The following is a 25,099-nucleotide window of genomic DNA, read 5'->3' on the forward strand; positions in this document are numbered from 1 at the left end:
GACTTCCGTTTATAAATAACATGTACAGTATATGCGTAACACGGTGATTGTGCAGCTACTGGCGCTTCTAAAATGTGTCCAGGCTCTGGTGTGGACCCACCGCTTGTAATTTTAATGTGTCATACGACTATAGCAGAAAGACCTTTTAGATTTATTTATTTTTTTATTTATATTTTTTTCTGTTGCATCCACCATACTAGTCAATCAGAAAGGACTGGTCTGTCACGTAGAACCAGAGCGTTACTGTAAGAAGCTAAAAATACACCATAAACCTCGACGACATGAACAGCGATCCCATGGCCCTTTTGGTAACAATTCCATTAACCTGCCACACCCCCCAACAACACAAAGACATCCACACACATACACCAGCCCTCCATGATCACTCCTCCTCCTCCCGCTCATACTCACGCACTCACCCGCCGCGCAGCAAAGTAAGACAACCAGACGTGTGGAAGACGCGAACGCACACACAGGAGCACATCCGTCCAGTCGCTATATACGGTCTGAAGAAACCCGGACTAGACCACCTTATTAAAACACTCCTAGACCAGAGTATCCCGCAATAATTAGTCTTCTAAACCAAACAACCCCCGAGCAGCGGGTGACACGCCACCCTTCTTTAAAGTCCAGTCCCAGACCAAGTCTGACTGCCGTGGGTCCCCATCCAGATCAAGGTGCCAGTGGATTTGTAAATTGAGAGGTGTTTTCAGCTACCGCTCCGTGCAAGGACTAATCATCTAGTGTGCCTTCACAGATCACATCGTATCCAGTTCACGTACCTTCTAAGTCTCGGACAGAGAGGTAAGGAGCGCGCGGGGAGAGTGGGAGTGAGTCATGTCTGGATGAAAAAGTGGAAGAGGGGGACTTACGTTGGGTCGTCGCTGAACAAATAGCCTCAAAAAAAAAGGAGCATCAGGTCACCAACTTTGTAGTTTCTGTACTAGAGATGACCGTGACTGTGGACGTAGCCGTCCGTCTGAGCGGGGGCGGTGGCGCGGAATTGAAAGTGACGACGCACTTACGGTGGAAAGACAGCACAGGCGTAATCGGGGGGACTCTTGGAGTGGTTTCTGTCGAGGGCTCCCCGTGGCTGTTTCCGGCAGTGTGTTTATCTACCTGTGTCTGAGTCGCTCGTGATTTTTATTTTTAATCGGTTGCCCACAGACTGTTGGAAAGGGCGTGCCCGGTGCGCGTACTCGGTGGCGGCAACGTGCACTGCTGTCACTGCTGATTGCCGGACAACAGAGATCTATCTATCTATCTATCTATCTATCTATCTATCTATCTATCTATCTATCTATCTATCTATCTATCTATCTATCTATCTTTGAAGCCATCATCCTGGTATAGATATGCCAGTCCTATTAGTGTTTGAGACTGCAAGGGATCCTTCTTTATGATTTCTAATTGTTGATACTCTGTTGCTCAGAGACAGAGAGTTGGGTCCTGGCATCAAGAAGCAAACTCTTTTTTATTTTGGTCTCTCCATCTGTAGTATATTTATGTTGATGTGCTTTGATTTTGGGGGTTGGCGGTTGTTAGTATTTGGAAATGCTTTCATCTGTCAGTAATCCACTATTTGTTGTTTTCCATGGATAGTCAGCTGACGGAGACAGTTGCCATGGCAACACCCTGATACCCAGGAGAAGGCTCCTAACCTCTTTTCCTAGTTGTACAGCTGTCATGGCAACCCTACATTTGGCGCACTTTTCCTGCTTGAGAGATGGGATTTTGCCTCCAGGGAACCCTCAGTCAGGGCCAGAGCCAAGGAGCACAGTGTGGCACAGGAGACCCTGTAGTGGCGTCTATATCACATGAAGAGCGTGATATGATTACATTCAGTACATTCAGACCTCGATCCATGGTGGGGGGATCATTTAGTAGGGCATAAGCCCCTAAATCATGTCAACCCACATAATGTCAGATTTACTGTTACTTGTTGGATATTTGGGATTTAACCACACTATCCCCCCCTAATATTTCAAAAATCTCCTCGTGATTTTGATCTTGAGCTAGGGCTGATTACATTAGAGCTTCACCCTCTAGTATGGATGCCAGTGTAAGATACACTTCTATCATTTGACCTATATGGCATCTTACAGGGCGTGCAAACTATCAAAAAGAATGCACGTCGTCACCCACCTCTCAGTTTTACTCACCCGCCCAACATTAGAAGAGCTTGGCACCTTTCGTTTTTGCCTTTGCCCAGTATTGTCCATTGGACGTCAGCTGAATGATATGTGATGCTTTCTTTGACTGCACTCTGATTTGCAATTTCATAAAAGCGGATGATGTGACAGAACGCTCTTTTCTTGAAGCTATTTTGGTTTCTATGTAGATGCTCCCTTTCTGATTGCCCCTCACACCCACTTTCTTAATCCTGGTGCTTCCTTAGCTCGATGACCTCTGCGCATGTAATCCATCCATCCATCCATTTTCCAACCCGCTGAATCTGAACACAGGGTCACGGGGGTCTGCTGGAGCCAATCCCAGCCAACACAGGGCACAAGGCAGGAACCAATCCCAGGCAGGGTGCCAACCCACCACAGGACACACACAAACACACCCACACACCAAGCACACACTAGGGCCAATTTAGAATCGCCAATCCACCTAACCTGCATGTCTTTGGACTGTGGGAGGAAACTGGAACGCCCGGAGGAAACCCACACAGACACGGGGAGAACATGCAAACTCCACGCAGGGAGGATCCGGGAAGCGAACCCAGGTCCCCAGGTCCCCCAACTGCGAGGCAGTAGCGCTACCCACTGTGCCACCGTGCCGCCGCACATGTAATCCAGGGGTTTATAATCAACCAGCAACTGGCCTGCTCATGGGACGTCTTCCGTGAACCTCAATCCACAAGATTGTTTCTGTCTTTGCAGCAGCCTATCCTTTGGTATCCCTGAATGCCCGAAGGCTCCTAACTTGCCCCTGATTATTTAGAAAACCCCCAATGACGCAAAATTCACTTAAGCGTCTAAACACAAATGTTTGCAAGTCCTCCTGTTTCAGTGTTCTGCTCAGCTGGAAGTATCAAGTGAGGACCCCCTGCCCATCACCTCTGAAAAAGTTCTTCCATCCACTTTATTGGCCTTTAATAATTTCTGAAGCTAGTGACACCCCTGGTCATGGTAACAACACCCTTTTGCATCCAGAGGACCCTCAGTCAGGGCCAGAGCCAAAGGAGCACACTCTTACACAGCAGGGCCTGCCGGGGGGTCGAAATTGAATGAAGCACATGACATGATTACATTTGGGCTTCTTCCATTAATAAGATACACATCAGTCATCTGACTAATATAGCGTCTCTCAGGGTGTGCAAACTATTAGAAGAATGCACATTTGTCGTCTGCTGCTTTAGTTTACTCTTCTGCAGCTTGGGTCATTGAAGTCAAGTTTGTTAAGGGGCTGCAGATGTCACCCGATAAGAATGTGTGCCATGTGTTGGAACAAAAAGCTCATGGAGATTCATGCAAAGTGATTTCTATGTAGACGGTCAAAGAATGATAGATCATGAATTTGTCTTCTTCCTCAATACTTGATGTCCATTATGGATGCCAGCTGCACTTTTTCCCACTCATTTTGAGCAAATATGTGCTCAAGAGACAACAGCTTTCCCTGCAAGACCGAATATGATCAGCTCTTTGCATGTTACTCTATCTACGTAATCATACTGCGTCTTCATGTGGCATGTGAAGCCGAAAACCTTCCCTAAAGGCATCCCCTTTGTTGTCTCTCTCGATGAGTGCAGTGCCCACCATACTGACCCCTGTGGTTAGGAATATCCTTTCATAAAAACAAAGGTGCCAGAGTGGTTCTTCAGAGTGACGCCATAGTGGGGGACCATTGTTGGTTCCTTAAAGACCCACCTACATGAAGGTTCTGGAAAGAACCTTTCATTTATTGAGATCTGTCACAGGTTCCATAAATAGCCATCATTGGAAGGTAGCAGACAGGGCCGTCCTAATGCACGGACACGCTGGGCATAGGGGCCCCGTGCTAATCTATGTAAGCTGTGACTTGCTGAGTGGTTGTGTAGGTAGGAGACCCAGTGCACCGCTCTGCCCAGAGGCCTATAATGCTGTTAAGACGGCCCTGGTAGCAGATCTGTGAATATCAATGACCTCATGATTTTAAAAGGACTCTCACTGCACACAATCCCACCGGCTAAGTTCAGGTTTTCTTGATCTGTTAGAATTCTGCTAGGCAGCCCTCTAGACATTAAAAGAGCTGAGCCTTTTCAGTTTAAGCATAAGGAGGTTAAGTGGAGACCTGAATGAAGAGTTTAAAATGATGAAGGGAATGAGTCCAGTGGATCAAGACTTTAAAATGAGGTCATCAAGAACAAGGGGACACCGTTAGACACTTCCATCCATCCATTCATTATCTAACCTGCTATATCCTAACTACAGGGTCACGGGGGTCTGCCGGAGCCAATCCCAGCCAACACAAGGCGCAAGGCAGGAAACAAACCCCGGGCAGGGCACCAGCACACCACAGGGCACACACACACACGAAGCACACACTAGGGACAATTTAGGATCACCAATGCACCTAACCCAGAGGAAACCCACACAGACACGGGGAAAACATGCAAACTCCATGCAGGGAGGATGCAGGAAGCAAACCCAGGTCTCCCAACTGGGAGAAAGCAGGACTACCACTGCGCCACTGTGCCGCCCTCCATTGGACACTTGTGAAGGGTAAATGCCACACAAACATTAGGACGTTTTTCTTCATGCAGAGTGGTGGCCCTGTGCCGTCAATTGGAGGGTTGCCGGTTCAAATCTTGTAAGTGCCCGAAGCAAGGCTCGTCCTGGGTATGGATGTTAATCTGCATCCAGCCCTTCCAGCAGGTCCTCTAATTTACAGGGAAAATTTGGGGTGGCAAGACTGGCACTCCAGCCACTGTAAATAAAAACCTCACACAGTTGCAGTGTGCTACACTCGGTTCCCAATCCAGGTGGTTCGTCGTGTGGTGGCTACTATATCATTCTCTCTGCACACAACAGGCTTGGGCAGATGAAATTTCATGTTGGTAAATGTAACGTATTACACATAGATAGTAAATGTGAGGTTTAAATATACAATGGGCGCTCTGAAAATCAAAGCACTCCTTTTACCTGCATTATTATCAATGTTTAATTTAATATTGTTTTTTGTATCAGTAAGGTGCTCCTGGAGTATGTGAATTTCCCCTTGGGATTAATAAAGTATCTATCTATCTATCTATCTATCTATCTATCTATCTATCTATCTATCTATCTATCTATCTATCTATCTATCTATCTATCTATCTATCTATAAGAAGGACTTAGGAGTCGTAGTGAACTCAACACTATCAACAACCAGACAGTGTTCAGAAGCCATTAAGAAGGCTATCAGAATGTCAGGTTATATAGCGCCTTGATGTGTGGAGTCCAAGTCAAAGAAGGTTCTGATCGACCTTTATAACACACTGGTGAGGCCTCATCTGGAGTCCTGGGTGCAGTTTTGGTCTCCAGGCTACAAAAAGGACATAACAGCACAAGAAAAAGAACAGAGAAGAGCAACTAGGCCAATTCCAGGGCTGAAGGGGATGAATTATGAAGAAAGATTCAAAGAGTTGAGCTTTTACAGTTTTAGCTAAAGAAGGTTAAGAGGAGACCTGAGTGAAGTGTTTAAAATTATGAAGGGAATCAGTCCAGTGGATCGAGACGGTGACTTTAAAATGAATTCAACAAGAACACAGGGACACAGTTGGGAACTTGTGAAGGGTAAATTTCACCCAAACCTTAGGAAGTTTTTCTTCACACAGAGAACCACAGACACATGGAGTAGGTGACCAAGTCGTGTGGCAGTCTGTAGGACTTTAGGGACCTTCAAAGCTCAACTTGCTGTCATTTTAGAAGAATGAAGTGAATAGGGCTGGCGAGCTCTGTTAGGGTGAATGGCCTCTTCTCGTCCCGATTGTTCTAATTTTCTAAAGATTTCTGTTTTGTTTCCTTTCTTCCATCATATCGGTGGAATTCAAGGCTGTTGTGTGTCTGTGTTTGAGCTTTTCAACCAAGTTTCATATTCAAAGTTCACTTCCTTGGAGGAAATAGTTCTTTGCCAAGCAATAGTTCTAGGCGGAAGTCCACAACCCAGTAAAGTGCTTGTTCTCTGCAAGAGTGTTTGCTCCTGATTTCTTTCTTTCTTTCTTTCTTTCTTTCTTTCTTTTCTGCTATTGAACATTAGAAGAGTTAGGCCCCTTCAAATGTTTCCCTTTCCCCCAGTATTGACGATGAGACTCACTACAGAGAGGAGATGCAACACCTAGCACTATGGTGCTCAGTCAACAACCTTATCTTGAACACCAGCAAGACCAAAGAGGTCATTGTGGACTATAGGAGGTCCAGAAGAACAGAACATGCTCCTATATTCATACATGAGGAGGCTGTAATGTGTGTGGACAATATCAAGTTCTTGGGTATCCACATCACATCGGATCTGACCTGGTCTTTGAACACATCTCACCTGGTAAAGAAGGCCCAACAAAGACTCTTCTTCCTCAGGAAGATGAGATGTGCTGGATTCTCCCCTCAGCTGCTCACAAACTTCTACAGATCCGTTATAGAAAGCATTCTCTGTCACAGTATGACAGTGTGGTACGGCAGCTGCACAGCTCAGGACAGGAAGGACTTGGCACGGGTGGTGAGAACAGCACAGGGGATCGTGAGAAGTCCTCTTCTAGACCTGGACTCTGTATATGCTGGAAGGGTGCAGAAGAGAGCCAAATGTATAGCTGAGGATCTCACTCATCTGGGAAATTGACTATTTGTACCACTGCCTTCGGGAAAGCGATACAAAAACATAACATGCACCAGCAGACTGAAAGACAGCTTTTTCCCCAGAGCTGTGAAGTCCATCTGCCCCTGCTGACACACACACACATACAGTACATCTACCCCTAACCTGTCCCTCTGTAGACATGTACACACACTTTCCCTCGTATTCCTCCCCTGCTGACCCACACACACAGATCACTGGTCTCTGCAGGCGTACTACCTCAGGAAAAGTCTGGACTTGATGATGTTTCATTGCTGCTGTCTTTTATACTTATTATGTTTATTTTATTATTTATAGTGTATCGTGTATATTAAGTATTCTGCCTTGAAGCCGAGTCCTACCAACAAAAACTTTCGTTATGTGTATGCATAATGACAATAAAGAATTCTGCTTCTGCTTCTATTGTCCATTGCATATCGACAGGCGTTGCCTTCCTTAGCTGATGTGACTGGACGCTCTTTTCTTGAAGTTGCTTCAGTTCTTCTCCAGACTCCCCTTCCTACTGCTCGTCCCATCCCAGTTTTCCAATCCTGGTGCTTCCACATCTCTGCAGTTTTACAACGATCTCAATGATCTCAGCATTTTACAGTTTTAATCTCCTCCCTCGTCAACTGGTCACAGGTCATCGGTTCCTTAATACACAGATATCGTTGGTTTCCATGTTTGCTTCATCACTTGTTCTCCGTTCATTTTAACAAATCTGTATGTAATGTGCACCCGATCTGTAGTCATTAGTATAATCAATACCTGCATTTCAAGTGGGAATTGTTCAGTGAGAAGCACTATACAAAACACATGTTGTTGTTGCCCATCTAGTAAAGGGTTTTTCCTCAATTGTGAACTGGCCGACTCATGGGGCTTCATCTGTGCACATCAGTCCTGCCATTGCAGCAGCCGTCCCACCGGAAACCCCAAACCTGTGGGCCTTGGCAGATCATCTCCCTAAAGGGACCACTTTTTCCAGCGGCTGCCAGGCTGCAAGCCAGGCCAGTGCCAATGAGATTGGTGTGTTATAAGCATTGTGTGGGAGTCGCCTCCTGCTGGGGATGCGTGCAGCTGCCTGGCAGTAATCGGTTGGTTAACTCTGCCCTGCCTGATTGCAGCTGGCACTAGGAGACATCTTCCCATTTTTCACTGTAGCCATGGCAACAGTTCTGTGTCACGTTCACAGGGAGAGAGGGGTGTGTGTGTGTGTGTGTGTGTGTGTGTGGGGGTTTGGGAGGGGGGGGGCGGAGAACAAAAGCACGCTTCGCATGTGAATTGTGCACCTGGGTGAACTGGGGCACTCATTGTTGACCACTTGTACCGAACTGAAGAGAGGCTTTGTTTTCCCGCGCAGATGGACAGCGGGGTCTGTGTGCCTGATCCTGCTTTTCATGCCAGTCTTGCCCATGCTGCTCTGCTGCCAGTCACTGCTGATTCCCTAAGAGCTGTTTGACACACTTTTAGCGCTTAATCCAGGCAGTGTGAAACGAGATCTGGGCCCTTAGGCTGCTCATGAGCGCTTCCTCTTTTCCGCCACATTGGCGTTCTTCAAGGCTTGGCATGTGTGAGTGTGTGTGTGAGCGTGTCGGTGTGTGCTATTGTGTGAGAGTATATGTGAGAGTATATGAGCAGACCTGTCTGGGTGACAAGTATGTGCGCGAGGTTGGCACTCGGGGGGACATGCTTGTGATTGCACGTGATAACACGTGTCTGTTGGGCTTACATTAAGGGCTCAGTACACTTGCTATACAGTATCATGCCGAGTGTGTATGTTTCAGTTTATACACCCATTTTCTGAAACTCACGTCAGCTTAATTTAATTTGGAGTCACAAAGCTGTGAGAGGCTAACCTGGTGGCAAAGTGTGCGAGGATGGAAACAGCCCTGGCCAGGGAGCCATAGAACATAATGGATGTGCTGGGATGGAAAGTGGTCCCTCACCTGGCCAGGAGACCTTCATGCAAAGACAGTATGGATGACTCCTATTCCCTTTCCCAGTCAGGAAGAAATGGTAATGGATGACCAAGACCACTTCATCTCCAGTATACCTCTTCAAGGGACCACCCACAAAACACATGGAACATCACATTATATATACAAATAAAGAAGGATGCACACAATCAACATAAAATGAAGAGTCAAAAATGAGCAAAAGAGACATAAAATGTGAATTTGAACCCCGAGCCAGTGGAGGAGACCTGGCTGAGATGTCTCTCTCTCACACACACACACACGTACACACACACATTTAGTATATAGTTGCATTGAAAAAGTATTTACCTCCTTCATTTTCCACAGTTATTTGGAAATTTTAATACTGAATGGCCATGTAGTTAGGATATAGAGGGTTGGATAATATTGGAAAAATTGTCTTCACTGGAGAACACCAAGGTGGAGACCACATCAACAATCATCTATCATTTGCCAGGATGTACCTGGAGGATTCCCAAGTGTTTTGGGACAAAGTGCTGTGGACAAAACCGAACCTTCTCGGACAACATCTGTCCCATAATTCCTGCAGTAAAGCAAACAGCTTCTTATAATCAGAATGTCAGACCAGAAGTCAAACATGGTGGAGCTGGTGGTACGGCGGGGGGATACCTTGCTCCCTCTGTGTCTGAATGGCTTGCCAAAAATTAAGGAGGTTTGAATTGTACTCTGTGATAGAAACTTTTGAAGGAGAATATCTCATCTATGCTTCCATGAGCTGAAGCGGAAGTGTAGTCGGGTCATCCATCGAGACAATCAGCATGGCCGAGAAGAACAAGATTAAAGATCTGAGCTGACCTAATTATTATTACTGCTACTTATTTAGCTGATATGTTTAACCAAAGTGACTTACAATATCTGAGATATAATTAGTTAAAATTGTTTATTTTTCCATTTGGGGTACAGCCAGGTGAAGTGACTTGTGGAGGGCCACACAGTGTCAGTAAAGGGACCCTCAGTGCTTGAAACCCAAAGCCTTAACCACCACACCACACTGCCTACCATTAGTTAATGAAAGTGCAGACCTGAAACGAGCAGCTCAAGGTTGACGTACTGTCTCTGTTTCAGAATTAAAGCAATTTTGTAAAGAAGAGGGGTTTAAAATCCCTCCTCCCTGATGTGAAGATTGATACCAAAATACAAGAAGTGTTGGTTATTAAGCATAAGGGGGCAATTATTTTTTTCATACAGTGCAAGATGCTGTTAGATAACTTCATTAACTGAATAATACATTATTCACTTGAGTTTCCTTAATCTAACATTTGATTCAGTGCAGAAAATTTGTGAAAACAGAGGAAATCAGAAAGAGTGCAAATACATTTTGTATATGTACGGTATATGTATATGGATGCATAAGTATAAGCAAGTGTGCATATCTAAGTGTTTGTTTGTGCATTTACATATCTATATATGTGTGCACCTGTAACAGCAAAGAGAGATAAATAGATATGAAAGGCACTGTACAATAGATAGATAGATAGATAGATAGATAGATAGATAGATAGATAGATAGATAGATAGATAGATAGATAGATAGATAGATAGATAGATAGATAGATAGATAGATAGATAGATAGATAGATAGGAGAGGCACTATATAATAGATAGATAGATATGAAAGGCACTGTACGATAGATAGATAGATAGATAGATAGATAGATAGATAGATAGATAGATAGATAGATAGATAGATAGAAAATATGAAAGGCACTATATCATAGATAGATAGATATGAAAGGCACTGTACAATAGATAGATAGATAGATAGATAGATAGATAGATAGATAGATAGATAGATAGATAGATAGATAGATAGATAGATAGATAGATAATATGAAAGGCACTATATCATAGATAGATATGAAAGGTACTATATCATAGATAGATAGATAGATAGATAGATAGATAGATAGATAGATAGATAGATAGATAGATAGATAGATAGATAGATAGATAGAAAATATGAAAGGCACTATATCATAAATAGATAGATATGAAAGGCACTGTACAATAGATAGATAGATAGATAGATAGATAGATAGATAGATAGATAGATAGATAGATAGATAGATAGATAGATAGATAGATATGAAAGGCACTATATCATAGATAGATAGATAGATAGATAGATAGATAGATAGATAGATAGATAGATAGATAGATAGATAGATAGATAGATAGATAATATGAAAGGCACTATATCATAGATAGATAGATATGAAAGGCACTATATAATAGATAGATATGAAAGGTACTATATCATAGATAGATAGATAGATAGATAGATAGATAGATAGATAGATAGATAGATAGATAGATAGATAGATAGATATGAAAGGCACTATATAATAGATAGATATGAAAGGCACTATATCATAGATAGATAGATAGATAGATAGATAGATAGATAGATAGATAGATAGATAGATAGATAGATAGATAGATAGATAGATAGATAGATAGATAGATAGATAGATAGATAGAATTAAAGCATATTGTAATCTTTCTAGTTAGCCAATAAAAGGTGTCATTTTGCTTGGCTTTTCTCAGCACTTTAGAGTAAATAGTTATGAAAGGCACTATAAATGACATATACAGTATGCTTTTTGCATCCCAAGGACAAATTTAGCTTATACAGAAATTCAAGAAATATAGAAGTATTATAGTAAACAACAATAATCCCTCTCACACACAAAGAAGAAAAAAACCAAAGGAAACACACTTACGACTTGACTAAAGACCATCGTGCAGTCCCAGTGGGACGTCCTGCAGGCGTATTGCCGTAGGCATGAAGGAACCCCAGTAACGTTTCTTATCGCACTTATGATGAGTCATTTGTCACCTACTCCATGCTAATGTGTCACAGTGAGGATGTGCAGCATTGTTCCTGGTGGCCCTCAGCCTGGACTTCACTGCACTCCCACCTCCCGCAGGTCCAAGCCCCTCATTGACTCGGTCTTTTTGCCCCCACTCTTGAAGTGACGTTGCCAGCTCAGCATTACATGTATCAATGAGTGTGCGTTTGTGCGTGTGGGGGGCTTTAGTGTGTGGGTGTGTGTTTTTGTACACATGTGAATGCTTGAGTGTCAGGGTATTAACACACACTGTGTATGTCTGCACTCCTGTATATTTATGAGAGACTTTTTTAACCACTGATGTTGTATTTAACAAATGAGCCTCGGTGTAAGTGTGTGTGTGTTTTGTAAATGTGAGTCAGTTAGATGTGAATATATGAGTGTGTACATGGGAGTCCATGTGTCTCTCCATACATCTATGCCATGCCTCAACCCACATTTGAAACTGAAGGTCAAAGGAAACTGGAGCCCATCCTGACAGCAGTGGGTGCAAATCAGGAGCCATCAGTTGATGTTCGTGTCCCTTTGAATGTGGGCATGAGTGTGTGAGTTTGTGAATGTACAGTGCGTGTTTAAGTGGGTGTATGCATACTTACAGTATGTTTGTATGTCCTGAGCTCTTGCATGTTGATATGAAGGGGTGCGTATGTGAATGTCTATGTGAGTGCACTTGAATGTTTTTAGCGTGAGTGAGTAGTCACGTGCAAGTAGCCACACTGCACATATATAATGTGAGTGTGTGTGTCCACTTGTGAGTACATGTGAGTGTGTGTGTCTGTGAGTGCTTGATCTTTAAGCAGCGGCAGCAGCTTCTACACTGTAGGCTGACTTTGTGAATGAAGCACTGGCCAGTTTGTCACTAAGCTGCCTTTATGCCAGGTGGTCAGCATCATCTACAAACAGTTTGGCATTGCCAGCCTCTTTTGTCCATCCATGCACACTGACTCCTTACACTATGGCAGGTTACTTAAGGGATGGGTGCCAGGACAGATCATTAAATCACATCTCCACCCGCCACCACAGTTTAACAATATCACAAGTGGAAAGGTTGACCAATGATGGGCAATTCCATTGTGCCAGTCTTCTATGTGCATCCATAAGTGACACGGGCTCTTCTGACCCTGCCACTAGTCAGTGCCCTAACTGCAGTGGCATAGCTAGGGGGTGGCAAGGGGGGACATCTGTCCCTGGGCACATCATCCAGGGGGCGCCGAATTGATGTTCCCCATTGCATTTTGGCAAACAGGAGGGGGTGCAAAATCTTCAGTTGTCCCCGGATGCTGAAAACCCTAGCTACGCCTCTGCCTAACTGTGACGATTCTCTCACTGTTTACTTCTCTTCCTGAGTTTGTGTTGCTGGACGTGACCACCGTGTCACTTTCCTGGCCTTGTGACACTGAACAGTTTGTCAATGCAGTCACATGGCAGGAGCAGATGGCGCCTCATACCAGCCCCTGAAATGCCCACTCAGTGTCTGTTTGAAGCATATTGTATGTTTCACATCAGCTCCGTATGCTTTCGGGTTTATAATCAGTCTCTAAAGTACAGTATGGCAGCATCCCTGGCAGGCTGGAGCTTGTGGTTTGTTTGGTTGTACAAACATCTCAAGCTTGGCATGCTGCCCTGTGGCATTGTTGAATGTTAGCTCTGTGCCAGCATACAATGGGCACTAGTGGTATTTACAAATGAGCTCACCATTGCCACCTCTCTCTCTCCCCGTAGTTGCCATGGAAACTCTTTTGTTGGTCCTGTGTTCTCTCCTGGCTTACGTTTCCGGTGAGTACAGCCGGTGCCGCATCCAGATGTGTCCCTGATTTATGTGTTGCTTCTTCTCAATTTCATTTCATTACACAAATGTAATAATGGATACTGCAAAGAGAAAGCCGCCTCCTTGTCTGTGTCTCCATTTCACTTGTTAACCTCTTCATGTCCCCTCCTTCTCCAATGTATGCCACGCTCAGAGAGCGGAGATCCTTAATAAACGTCAAGGTCGAGTGCCCATAGATCTGAGGACAGGATTCATGTGTCTTTGTGCACGTATTTTTCTGTGTGTGTGTGCGTTTCTACTGTGAATGATGCTTTGAAGCTGCTTTGACACTCTTATATCTAATAATTACTCTCTTTTTCTTTCATTTTTTCTTTTCTTTTTCATCTCTCCCCCTGTTTCTCCTCTCGAGCAGCAGCAGACAAATCTGACGCCACCGGTAAGTCGCCCATTTCAGGTGAGCCGTTATCTGACTGTCATTCTTCCTGTAAGCTAGCACCATCTGCTGGCTGCTGGCTGGAAGTGCACATCTTCTCGTTAAAATGCGGTTAAGTTCGGTATTTTTCACAATCACGGTGTATAATAATTTGCCACCTGAAATGGCTCTTTAAGGTGAAACATTTTTAATGAATTTTAAAAATACCTTGATTGTTTTTACAGTTTGCAGTGTTGTATCGGAATCCAAAAGTGAAAGAAAAAGTCTTAAAAATTACTAAATACGTCCACTTTGAAGAAATAAATGTGTCGATTTAAGAAAACATGCATTCTGCGTTTATGAGGTGTTCTTGTGTGTCCTACAGGGGGCACTCGCTCTCTGGGAATGAGTTCGTTTGCGGCTGGTTACTTAACCCGCATCTACAGTGCATCTGGAAAGTATTCACAGCGCATCACTTTTTCCACATTTTGTTATGTTACAGCCTTATTCCAAAATTGATTAAATTCATTTTTTTCCTCAGAATTCTACACCCCATAATGACAACGTGAAAAAAGTTTACTTGAGGTTTTTGCAAATTTATTAAAAATAAAAAAACTAAGAAAGCACATGTACATAAGTATTCACAGCCTTTGCTCAATACTTTGTCGATGCACCTTTGGCAGTAATTACAGCCTCAAGTCTTGTTGAATATGATGCCACAAGCTTGGCACACCTATCCTTGGCCAGTTTGGCCCATTCCTCTTTGCAGCACCTCTCAAGCTCCATCAGGTTGGATGAGAAGCGTCGGTGCACAGCCATTTTAAGATCTCTCCAGAGATGTTCAATCGGATTCAAGTCTGGGCTCTGGCTGGGCCACTCAAGGACATTCACAGAGTTGTCCTGAAGCCACTCCTTTGATAACTTGGCTGTGTGCTTAGGGTCGTTGTCGTGCTGAAAGATGAACCATCGCCCCAGTCTGAGGTCAAGAGCGCTCTGGAGCAGGTTTTCATCCAGGATGTCTCTGTACATTGCTGCAGTCATCTTTCCCTTTATCCTGACTAGTCTCCCAGTCCCTGCCACTGAAAAATATCCCCACAGCATGATGCTGCCACCACCATGCTTCACTGTAGGGATGGTATTGGCCTGGTGATGAGCGGTGCCTGGTTTCCTCTAAACGTGATGCCTGGCATTCACACCAAAGAGTTGAATCTTTGTCTCATCAGACCAGAGAATTTTCTTTCTCATGGTCTGAGAGTCCTTCAGGTGCCTTTTGGCAAACTCCAGGTGGACTGCCATGTGCCTTTTGCTAAGGAGTGGCTTCCGTCTGGCCACTCTACCATACAGGCCTGATTGGTGGATTGCTGCAGAGATGGTTGTCCTTCTGGAAGGTTCTCCTCTCTCCACAGAGGACCTCTGGAGCTCTGACAGAGTGACCATCGGGTTCTTGGTCACCTCCCTGACTAAGGTCCTTCTCACCCGATCGCTCAGTTTAGATGGCCGGCCAGCTCCAGGAAGAGTCCTGGTGGTTTTGAACTTCTTCCACTTACGGATGATGGAGGCCACTGTGCACATTGGGACCTTCAAAGCAGCAGAAATTTTTCTGTAACCTTCTCCAGATATGTGCCTCGAGACAATCCTGTCTCGGAGGTCTACAGACAATTCCTTTGACTTCATGCTTGGTTTGTGCTCTGACATGAACTGTCAACTGTGGGACCTTATATAGACAGGTGTGTGCCTTTCCAAATCATGTCCAGTCAACTGAATTTACCACAGGTGGACTCCAATTACCCTGCAGAAACATCTCAAGGATGATCAGGGGAAACAGGATGCACCTGAGCTCAATTTTGATCTTCACGGCAAAGGCTGTGAATACTTATGTACATGTGCTTTCTCAGTTTTTTTATTTTTAATAAATTTGCAAAAATCTCAAGTAAACTTTTTTCACGTTGTCATTATGGGGTGTTGTGTGTAGAATTTGGAGGAAAAAAATGAATTTAATCCATTTTGGAATAAGGCTGTAACATAACAAAATGTGGAAAAAGTGATGGTCTGTGAATACTTTCTGGATGCACTGTATATAAACTGAGGAGAGGTTTGGGAGCATGCTATGATTTGTATACATTGTTTGAACCTTTAATTATCATATTATTATCACTCTATATATTAAACATGCAGTTTTGAATATCAGGAATTCTGAATCTGAAATCTAATGTGGTGTGTTGTTTCTACCAACAGTTCAATTCAGTTTTCATTTTTCAGAGTCATTTTGATTTCTAATGAGTTTGCACGCAGTTTGTGTGAGGAACTTTCAGATTTGGGTACGACTGCCGATCCTAATGTGATTTGGGAGACCTTCCATGACAAGACCCTGAAGGTTGCTGAGGGTTGTGTTGGTGTTACTGGTGTTCCCAGAAGGAGGTGCTTCATCTCGCAGGGCACCCTGGATATCATCGAGAGGAGTTGCAGTGCACGGATCAATGGCAGCTCTGGTCTGTACCGGGAACTGAGAGGGATTGCTGCGAGGGCTCTGAGGGCAGATAAAGAGACGTTTGTTAGAGGAATCTGTGAGCAAGTGACACACCATCTGTGGTCTAGCGACCTGCTTACGTCCTGCTTACAGAGGAATCGGAGCATTACGCACATCTGAATCTGTTCCTCGGAGAGTCGCAGTCAGGGCAGCTGATGGAACGGTCTTTATGGATGAAACTGCAGTTGTGACCCGCTGGGCTGGCTACTTTGAGAAGTTGTTCAAAGCTGATCCTCCGGCTGGGACGTTGGATTTCTCTGAGTTCACGGTTCTTGAGGTTGATCCTCCAATTAGCTGTGAACCCCCCAATCTCACTCAGATTGAACAGGTGGTGAACCAGCTGAGGGGAGGAAAGGCTGCAGGGATCTGTGGTATCCGGTGTGAACTTCTCCACGCTGGTGGTAAGGCTGTCCTTCTGGCATTGCAAGCAATCTTTGCTTCCACTTGGGAGACTGGCATCATCCCAACTGACTGGAAAATGGGACTTGTCATCCCTATCTGGAAAGGGAAGGGTGATTGCCTGGATTGTGGCAGCTACCTGGGGATAACACTGCTCTCAGTGCCGGGTAAGGTCCTTGCCATGGTCGTCCTCAATATGATCCGTGATCACTTGCTCACCTACCAGCAACCAGAACAGTCTGGTTTTACGCCTAAGAAGTCTACCATCGACCGCATCCTGGCACTGAGGGCGTTCATGGAGCGCAAACACGAATATCAGCAGAGTTTCTTTGCAGCCTTTGTCGATTTTCGCAAAGCGTTCAACTCAGTTGATCGAGCCACACTGTGGGACATCCTGACAATTCACGGGATCCTCTCGAGGTTGCTGGACATCATGGCCGGCCTGTACACTGGTACTGTGAGTGCTGTGCAGAGTGGAGGCAGGACCTCTGCATTTTTCCCAGTTGATTCTGGGGTTCGTCAGGGGTGTGTTCTGTTCCTACTCTGTTCAATGCTTGTATGGACTGAGTGTTGGGCAAGGTCAGGGGGTCCAGCGGCTGTGGGGCATCTGTTGGTGAAGAAAGATAATGAATTTTTTTTATAAGGTACTTTACATTAGCAGTAAATCTCACAAAGTGCTACACAAGGTTTCACAGATCTTGAGTTTGCTGTTGATGCTGTGATCTTCGCGGAGTCAATGGAGGCTCCAATTGGGGTGCTCGAGAGACTGAGTGAGGGGTCTGAGTGTCTGGGCTTGTGAGTGTCCTGATAAAAACCAAAGGTCCAGGCCTTTAATGACCTTTTGGGTGCAGCCATCAGCAGTGTGTCTGTCTGTGGAGAGAGTGTTGACCTTGTTGAGAGGTTTACTTACCTTGGCAGTGACATTCATGGCTCTGGTGACTCTTCTTGTGAAGTCAGTAGATGGATTGGGAGAGCATGGGGTGTCATGAGGTCGCTGGAAAAGGGTGTGTGGCGCTCCCGATATCTATGCAACAGGATGAAGGTCCAAGTCTTTAGAGTCCTGGTGCTTCCTGTCTTGCTATATGGTTGCGAGACATGGACGCTATCCAGTGACCTGAGATGAAGACTGGACTCCTTCAGTACTGTGTCTCACTGGAAAATCCTCGGGTAGCACTGGTTTGACTTTGTGTTGCTCATGGAGTCCCGAATGAGGCACATTACCTGCATTGTGAGGGAGCGCCACTTACGACACTACGGCCATGTGGCGTGTTTCCCAGATGCTGATCCAGCTTGTAAGATCCTCATTGTTGGGGACCAGAGTGGCTGGACCAGGCCAAGGGGTCGCCCACGTAACACCTGGCTGCGGCAGATAAAGGGTCATTTCCGGAGGGTGGGACCGGACCGCGTGTGTGCCTGGGGGGTTGCCAACTGGGATCCCAAGCTGTTTCGACGTGTAGTGGGTGCAGCAACATGCTGTAGCAGTGCCTGCTCCCCAACTTGACTTGACTTGATTTTGAGACACGTCGCTTCACTCATTGACTTGGAAAACAATCCCAGAATTCCCCGTGATGGCACTGGTTCGTGGTGCCTTCCAGTAACGGTATAAAGATCGCACACATTAGTCCTTTAGTATTTGAGCTTGACACATACATCTCCCAGTCACTTTGCTAAGAGAATCTTATTTTTATTACTCCCGATTAACGAGTGCTTGCTTTGAACTCTGAGTTTGACTTTTTTTTTTGACCACGCTCTCGTTTTGGTGAAAGATCAGTTTCGACGTTTGGTATTAATCTTGGCTTGTCTTGGCATTCAGTTGCTCTGCTCTCCAGCATTGGAACTCATTACCATTCGAACTTAGACATATTGATTCATTTTCACTTTTCAAATCTAAACTTAAAACTCATCTGTTTAAGACTGCTTTATCTCTTTGATTATAGTTGATCTGCCTGGTTTTAATTTTTGTATTTTTTTGGCTTTGTTTATAACGTGTGTTTTATCTATTGTTCGGTGTTCTTGAGTGTTTAGGAAGGCGCCGACGAATAAATAAAATGTATCATTATTATCATTATTATTATTATTATTATTATTATTATTGTCCCATTCATAATCATTTTTTTACTTTCTCGTATACAATGTATAGGGAAAGTATTGTAATCGTCCAAAAAATTAAATGTCGAGATTTTGATGAATCTCAAAGTTTTAGACCTCCCTGAGTCCAAAAATACCATTTTTGGAATTATGTCTGTGTGTGGGTATGTGTGTGTAAACACGATCAAGTGAGTCCGCTTTCATTTTTTGCATACAAGTATTCAGTACAAAATGTAGATTTCTATCAACTTTTGAGCTACTGTATTTCCGCTAACCGGAAGTGGTACTTTACCTTTTATTCAAACAGCTGCTGAGTCCAATTTATTCAACTTTACTTTTATAATAATTGTTCAATATATTATTAATTTGATTTGATTTGTTGTTGATGGTTCTTTAATGTACATAATATAAAAACGGAATCATTGTCTTACGGTTTACTCCTCAAATATCCATCCCCATATCTGAGTATACGAGAAAGTCTAGGGAAGACCACTCTCGATTTTTTAAAATTTCTGTCTGGTGCTTCTTTATGAAATAAAGAAATAATCAACAGTATAATGAAAGAATAATTATTTTCAATTATTATTATCCAATTGTGGCAGCACGGTGGCGCAGTGGGTAGCGCTGCCGCCTCGCAGTTAGGAGACCCGAGTTCGCTTCCCAGGTCCTCCCTGCGTGGGTTTCCTCCGGGCGCTCCAGTTTCCTCCAACAGTTCAAAGACATGCAAGTTAGGTGCATTGGCGATCCTAAATTGTCCCTAGTGTGTGCTTGGTGTGTGAGTGTGTGCCCTTCGGTGGGCTGGCACCCTGCCTGGGTTTGTTCCTGCCTTGCTCCCTGTGTTGGCTGAGATTGGCTCCAGCAGACCCCTGTGACCCTGTAGTTAGGATATAGTGGGTTGGATAACGGATGGATGGATGGATGGATTCTCCAATTGTCTACAGAACAGAGACAGTAATTCACATCCGGACATCAACATTCAATGGCAATAATGGCTCAGGCGATGACTTTCAGAAGTGAATCCATGTCCCGGGACTGAAAGTGGGCCACAGAAGAAGAACAATGGGGGAGTTAGCAAAGTGACCTGCAAAGCCAATCTCCTTTTAAAATGGCTGAATTTCACAACCATGGCTTGGTTTATGCGTTGTTTTTTTGTTAATTTCTTAAAACAACATGAATATGCTATTTGGCAGTTTGTATGTAATCTCAAGCTGTGAATCAATGCTCGATAACATTTTTGGCTTGAAAAGCAGACATGTTTGGTAAGGCTTTAGGCTTAGGTAATAGAACTGTGGTACTCGTCACCTCCATTATAAAACGCAAAAGTGGGCTGGTTATTTATTTTTTTAATTTATGAAGCATGTCTCACTTTGAAATTCAATTTTATGTGGCAAACTAATACCATAATTGTGAAGAAAAATACTGAACTTACCTCTTGAATTGAAAACACATCTTTCTTATCCAGTGAGTCCCCCTCAGTGTGACCAGCTGGCCAACTGGACATCTCTTTCATCACTTGAATTCTGTGCTCTTTATCTTTTATTTCCATAGGTGATAAAGAAAAAGAGTTGGGACCCTTTGATTATGGTAAGGGCAGATACCTTAGGTATATTAGATACCCTTAGATACCCTTAGATACCTAGGGTTACGTCCCTAATGATGGGCATGTTGATCAAAAAGGCATGAAAGAGAAAATGATAGAGTGAGGCTTTTCTGCTCAAACATTTTTCCACCTGTGGCTCCTCTTTCTCTTTGCAGATTATGAGAGCCTGAGGATCGGGGGGCTTGTGTTTGCCGTTGTGCTCTTCACCCTCGGGATACTCCTCATTCTCAGTAAGTCGTGACTGTAGCCCTTACACTGTGAACACCATTGTATTTCACCATGACTGTGCTTCATATTTCATAAAAAACATAAATCCAGGGGCAGGTTTGTTCATTTGAAATAAATGAACTTTCATTATTGCTTTAAGGGTGGCATGGTGGCGCAGTGGTAGTTACTGCTGCTTCGCAGGTTGGAAAATAACTGAATATTGTTTTATTTTAGGCCGGCGATGCCGCTGTACTTTCAACCAGAAAGCAAGGTAAGTGTTTAGCGTTTTTTTTTACCCTGTAATTTCTTTTTTTGTGTTTCCTGTAGAGATTTGTGAACTTCCATACATGAAGTTAAAGTGGGCTTTTTTAACACAAGGAATTTAATTTTAACATGTATTTTCCCCACGGACTAGTTTTGAAAAAGTTGAACATTTTCAGCATTTCTCTTCTAACATCATTTTGTTTTGTTATGGGCGGCAACATTTTACAGCAATTGCTTTAGCAATTGTTATGGCGACACTACACAGAATCATCACCTGGGAAAGCATGTCCGTCTGTACTGAAGCCGCAAGTCCTTGTTTTATGTTTTTCTTTTTAAGAGTATCTTAATTATGAATACATTTTATGTATTTTAGATGCTCTGTTTATTTAATTTTTGTATTTTAGCTTATTTTAAATCTGTATTTAGAGAGGGGCTATTTGGATCTGTTTGAAATGTTGCAATTTTAATTGATTTTTAAAGGCAAATTTTAGAGCAGACCTTTTGTATACTTATTTAAATTCTTTATTTCAGACCCTTTGATATCTATTTACAACATATTTTAGAGTATTTACTGATAGAATGGAGTAAAACTTTATTTTAGGAGTCAGTGTGCCAGTGTACTGCCCATGTGGCTTCATCTCTTCAACCCTGACATGACTCTACTGGACTACATGGTGTCATGTTTCAGCCAGCATGTCTCTCCTGGCTGGGATTCAAACTAATATTTCTTGTTTGTTCTGTTCAAATGTGTGCAATTTATTTGTACTTATGTTTCCTTTATTTATTATGTACATTTCTCTTTGTGTTTATTTGTTAAGGGAAATGACTTAGGTTATGTCCCTTGTGTTTTGTGGGTGGTTCTCCAAAGGGCAAAATATATTATATGTTCTGCTCAAAAAAAATTAAAGGACCCCTTTATAATGCGAGTATAGCATCAAGTCAATGACACTTGTGGGCTATTGATCTGCTCAGTTAAGTAACAGAGGGGCTTGTTAATCAGTTTCAGCTGCTTTGGTGTTCATGAAATTAACAAGAGGGGCACTAGAGGGGCAACAATGAGATGACCCTCAAAACAGGAATGAATGGTTTAACAGGTGGAGGCCACTGACATTTTTCTCCCCGCATCTGTTTTTTCACTTATTTTCCATTTGGCTATGGTCAGTGTCACTACTGGTACCCTGAGGCGATACCTGGACCTCTCCAGAGTTTGGTGGCACAGGTAGTCCAACTTCTCCAGGATTGGCACATCAATATGTACCATTGCCAGAAGGTTTGCTGTGTCTCCCAGCACAGTCTCAAGAGCATGGAGGAGATTCCAGAAGACAGGCAGTTCCTCTAGGAGAGCTGGACAGCACCCCTCATAGAAGGTCCTTAACCCATCAGCATGACCCACAGGTATCTGCACCTTTGGCCAAGGTGGAACAGGATGAGCACTGTCAGAGCCTACAAAATGACCTCCAGCAGGCAGGCCACTGGTGTGAATGTCTCTGACCAAACAATCAGAAACAGACTTCATGAAGGTATCCTGAGGGCCTGACATCCTCTAGTGGGCCCTGTGCTCACTGTTTGGCACCATGGAGCTCGATTGACATTTGCCATAGAATACCAGAATTGGCAGGTCCACCACTGGCAGGCGCCCTGTGCTTTTCACAGATGAGAGCAGGTACACCCTGAGCACATGTGACAGACATGAAAGGGTCTGGAGAAGCCGTGTAGAATGTTATGCTGCCTGTAACATCGTTCACCATGACCGGTTTTGTTGCCTAGCTTAAAAATGAACATCATCAGGATGACGACGGCATGGTGGTGCTGCTTTTTCTCAGTAAGGAGACCAGGGTTTACGGACAGGATCCTCCCTGCGTGGAGTTTGCCTGTTATCCCCTTGTCTGTGTGGGTTTCTTGTCATGTCCAAAGACATCTAGGTTAGGTGGATTGGAGATACCAAATTGGCCCTGGTGTGTGGTTGGGGTGTTTATGTGTGTGTGTGTGTGTGTGCCCTGTGATGGACTGGCACTCTGTCTAGAGTTTGCTCCTGCCTTGTGCCCCATGCTAGCTGGGATAGGCTCCAGCACCCCCTGTGACCCTCTTCAGGGCCAAGCGTTTTAGAAGATGACTGACTAACATTATCAGGATGAGGCTACCCTCTCCTAATTGCTAACGTGGATGACTTCAGACTGCATTTCAAAGTCTGGATCATACATTTGGAGCTTTACTTGTCATGTTCCTTCCTTTTTAGAAAATTTTTTATAGTATTTGTAATATTTTAGCAAAATTGCATGTTTCTGGGACGTTGTGAGAATATGCCTACATATCTGGATTTCAGCGATGTGACCTCAGGTGTCAGAGGAGACCCACCTCTCACACTGATTGTCATTTTGTGTTTTTTTTCAGACCAACTGGAGATGAAGAAGCTCAGGCAGAAACCCTCATCATCTCCAAAGGTAAAAAACGTACGGCAAACAACCACAGCCATTGAGGTCTTGTGTTGCCGTGGATGGATGCGAACTTGCAGCTGTTCAGTAAAGTGTGTGTGTGTGTGTGTGTGTGTGTGTGTGAGAGTGTGTGTGCGTGTGTGTGTGTGTGTGAGTGTGAGTGTGTGAGTGTGTGAGAGTGTGTGTGTGAGTGTGTGCGTGCGCATGCATGTGAGTGTGTGTGTGCGTGTGTGCATGTGTGTATGCGTGTGTGTGTGTGAGTATGTGTGTTAGTGTGAGTGTGTGTGTGTGAGTGTGTGTTAGTGTGAGTGTGTGTGTGTGAATGTGTGAGTGTGCGCGCGCGTGTGTGTGAGTGTGAGTGTGAGAGTGTGTGTGTGTGCACATTTGCGGCTGTCGTAATCTTCGTCATGAGCGTCTTTCTCTGTCATTCTCTGCTCCCCACAGCGGCTGCAGCACCACGGACAGACAACTGAGGGACAGGTGAGCAACAGTGAGCACGCAGGAGTGCGAGTGAGTGCACCGCTTACATTTCAGGGTTGGGTTCAGGGTGGTCTGGTGGGGGGGGGGGGGTCCAGTGTCCAGTCCTCCCTCTTATCTTACTTAAAATGGGCTACTGTATCTGTGCAGGAGGATGACCGAGGAGACCATTTCTCATGATGACCACTGACCAGAAGAGCCCATCTAAGAGCTATCCAGAAAAGCACGGGTCACAGCAACACCCCCTCTGTGCACTTCTCTGATGCACAATGTGTGCACGTGTATGTGCGTGCGTGCGTGTGTGTGTGTGTTATAAATTAATGTGTAGCATCACTCGTTCCTGTGCTCAGTGACTGTAACTGCGTTTGCCACTCCAGTAGACCCCAAGCTGTCTTTCTCCATTCCCTTAGGTATCTTGTGAGGTTTCTGCTCTAGACTGTGACGATCAGTCTGTGTCTGTGTGAACTGGCTGCTTGTGTGAGAGAATGCAACCAGGTGTGCCATGCGGGCACTCAAGAGAAAAGGCAGTGCCAGACAGCTCAGCAGGCAAATATGCAACATGTCAGTCCTTGTTCCTAACCCTTAAACCTATAGGTCCCCCATACTAGATCAGAATCCCACCTCCCTTTGTAATGATTCCTTACCTGATAGACTGCATTGTACGGTGCCCACCGATCATTAATGTTTTGCCTGGCAATGAGATAAGAATGCAACAGACCCAGAAGTAGAATTCCAGTTAACCACTGTGCCCATCTGCTTCTCATACTGGGAACATCTGTAATGGAGATGGCTGTAGCGGTGATCTTACAGAACTGGTTTGTTTAAATGTGTGTGTGTGTGCGTGTGTGTGCGCGTGTGAGTGTGTGTGCGCATTTCGTTTTCCTGTCTATTATGATGTTGATGTACAGACCAATGTGGCGACTTATTACACATCCACAAGCCATTGTACTGAGCGACTGCTGTATCTGTGTTGTTCCCATGTACAATAAAAAGTAATAAACTCCCATCAGGCCTTGCTTGTGTTTGCGTGTGAGTGTGAGCGTGAGTGTGAGCGTTTCAGCACTTTTTCATATGGTACCTGTAGTGGATGGACTGGTATCCCGGCTGAGATTGTTCCTCTTCCTTTGTAATGGGTGGTCTGGAAGGGAAGCAGGGCATGGCCTGAGATGCCAGCATGGTGGGAAGAACAGATGGACTGGCATCCTGTCAGGGGATGGACAGAATTCCTTTTCCTGACTGGGAGGTCAGTATAATAGATTGGGGGGGGGGGGGGGTGTATCA

At 44.3% G+C, this 25,099-nt stretch overlaps 1 protein-coding gene across 2 annotated transcripts; it reads left to right on the plus strand.

Annotated features, from left to right (window-relative positions):
* The first annotated feature begins 442 nt into the window (after nt 1-442).
* fxyd6 (FXYD domain containing ion transport regulator 6) lies at nt 443-24,824 on the plus strand. 2 transcript variants are annotated; one of them, XM_051932266.1, is made up of 9 exons: nt 443-804; nt 13,367-13,420; nt 13,825-13,866; nt 20,387-20,422; nt 20,594-20,668; nt 20,880-20,916; nt 23,301-23,350; nt 23,786-23,851; nt 23,969-24,824. In XM_051932266.1, the coding sequence occupies exons 2-8, from the start codon at nt 13,372-13,374 to the stop codon at nt 23,812-23,814; spliced, it is 318 nt and encodes a 105-aa protein (XP_051788226.1). In that variant the 5' UTR covers nt 443-804; nt 13,367-13,371; the 3' UTR covers nt 23,815-23,851; nt 23,969-24,824. The 2 variants fall into 2 exon arrangements, with proteins under 2 accessions (XP_051788226.1, XP_028664830.1); XM_028808997.2 differs by having other exon boundaries at nt 13,825-13,848.
* Nucleotides 24,825-25,099: the final 275 nt, after the last annotated feature.

This window comes from Erpetoichthys calabaricus, chromosome 9 (genome assembly GCF_900747795.2).
Source record: "Erpetoichthys calabaricus chromosome 9, fErpCal1.3, whole genome shotgun sequence".
In the NCBI taxonomy this organism is placed as follows: Eukaryota; Metazoa; Chordata; class Cladistia; order Polypteriformes; family Polypteridae; genus Erpetoichthys; species Erpetoichthys calabaricus.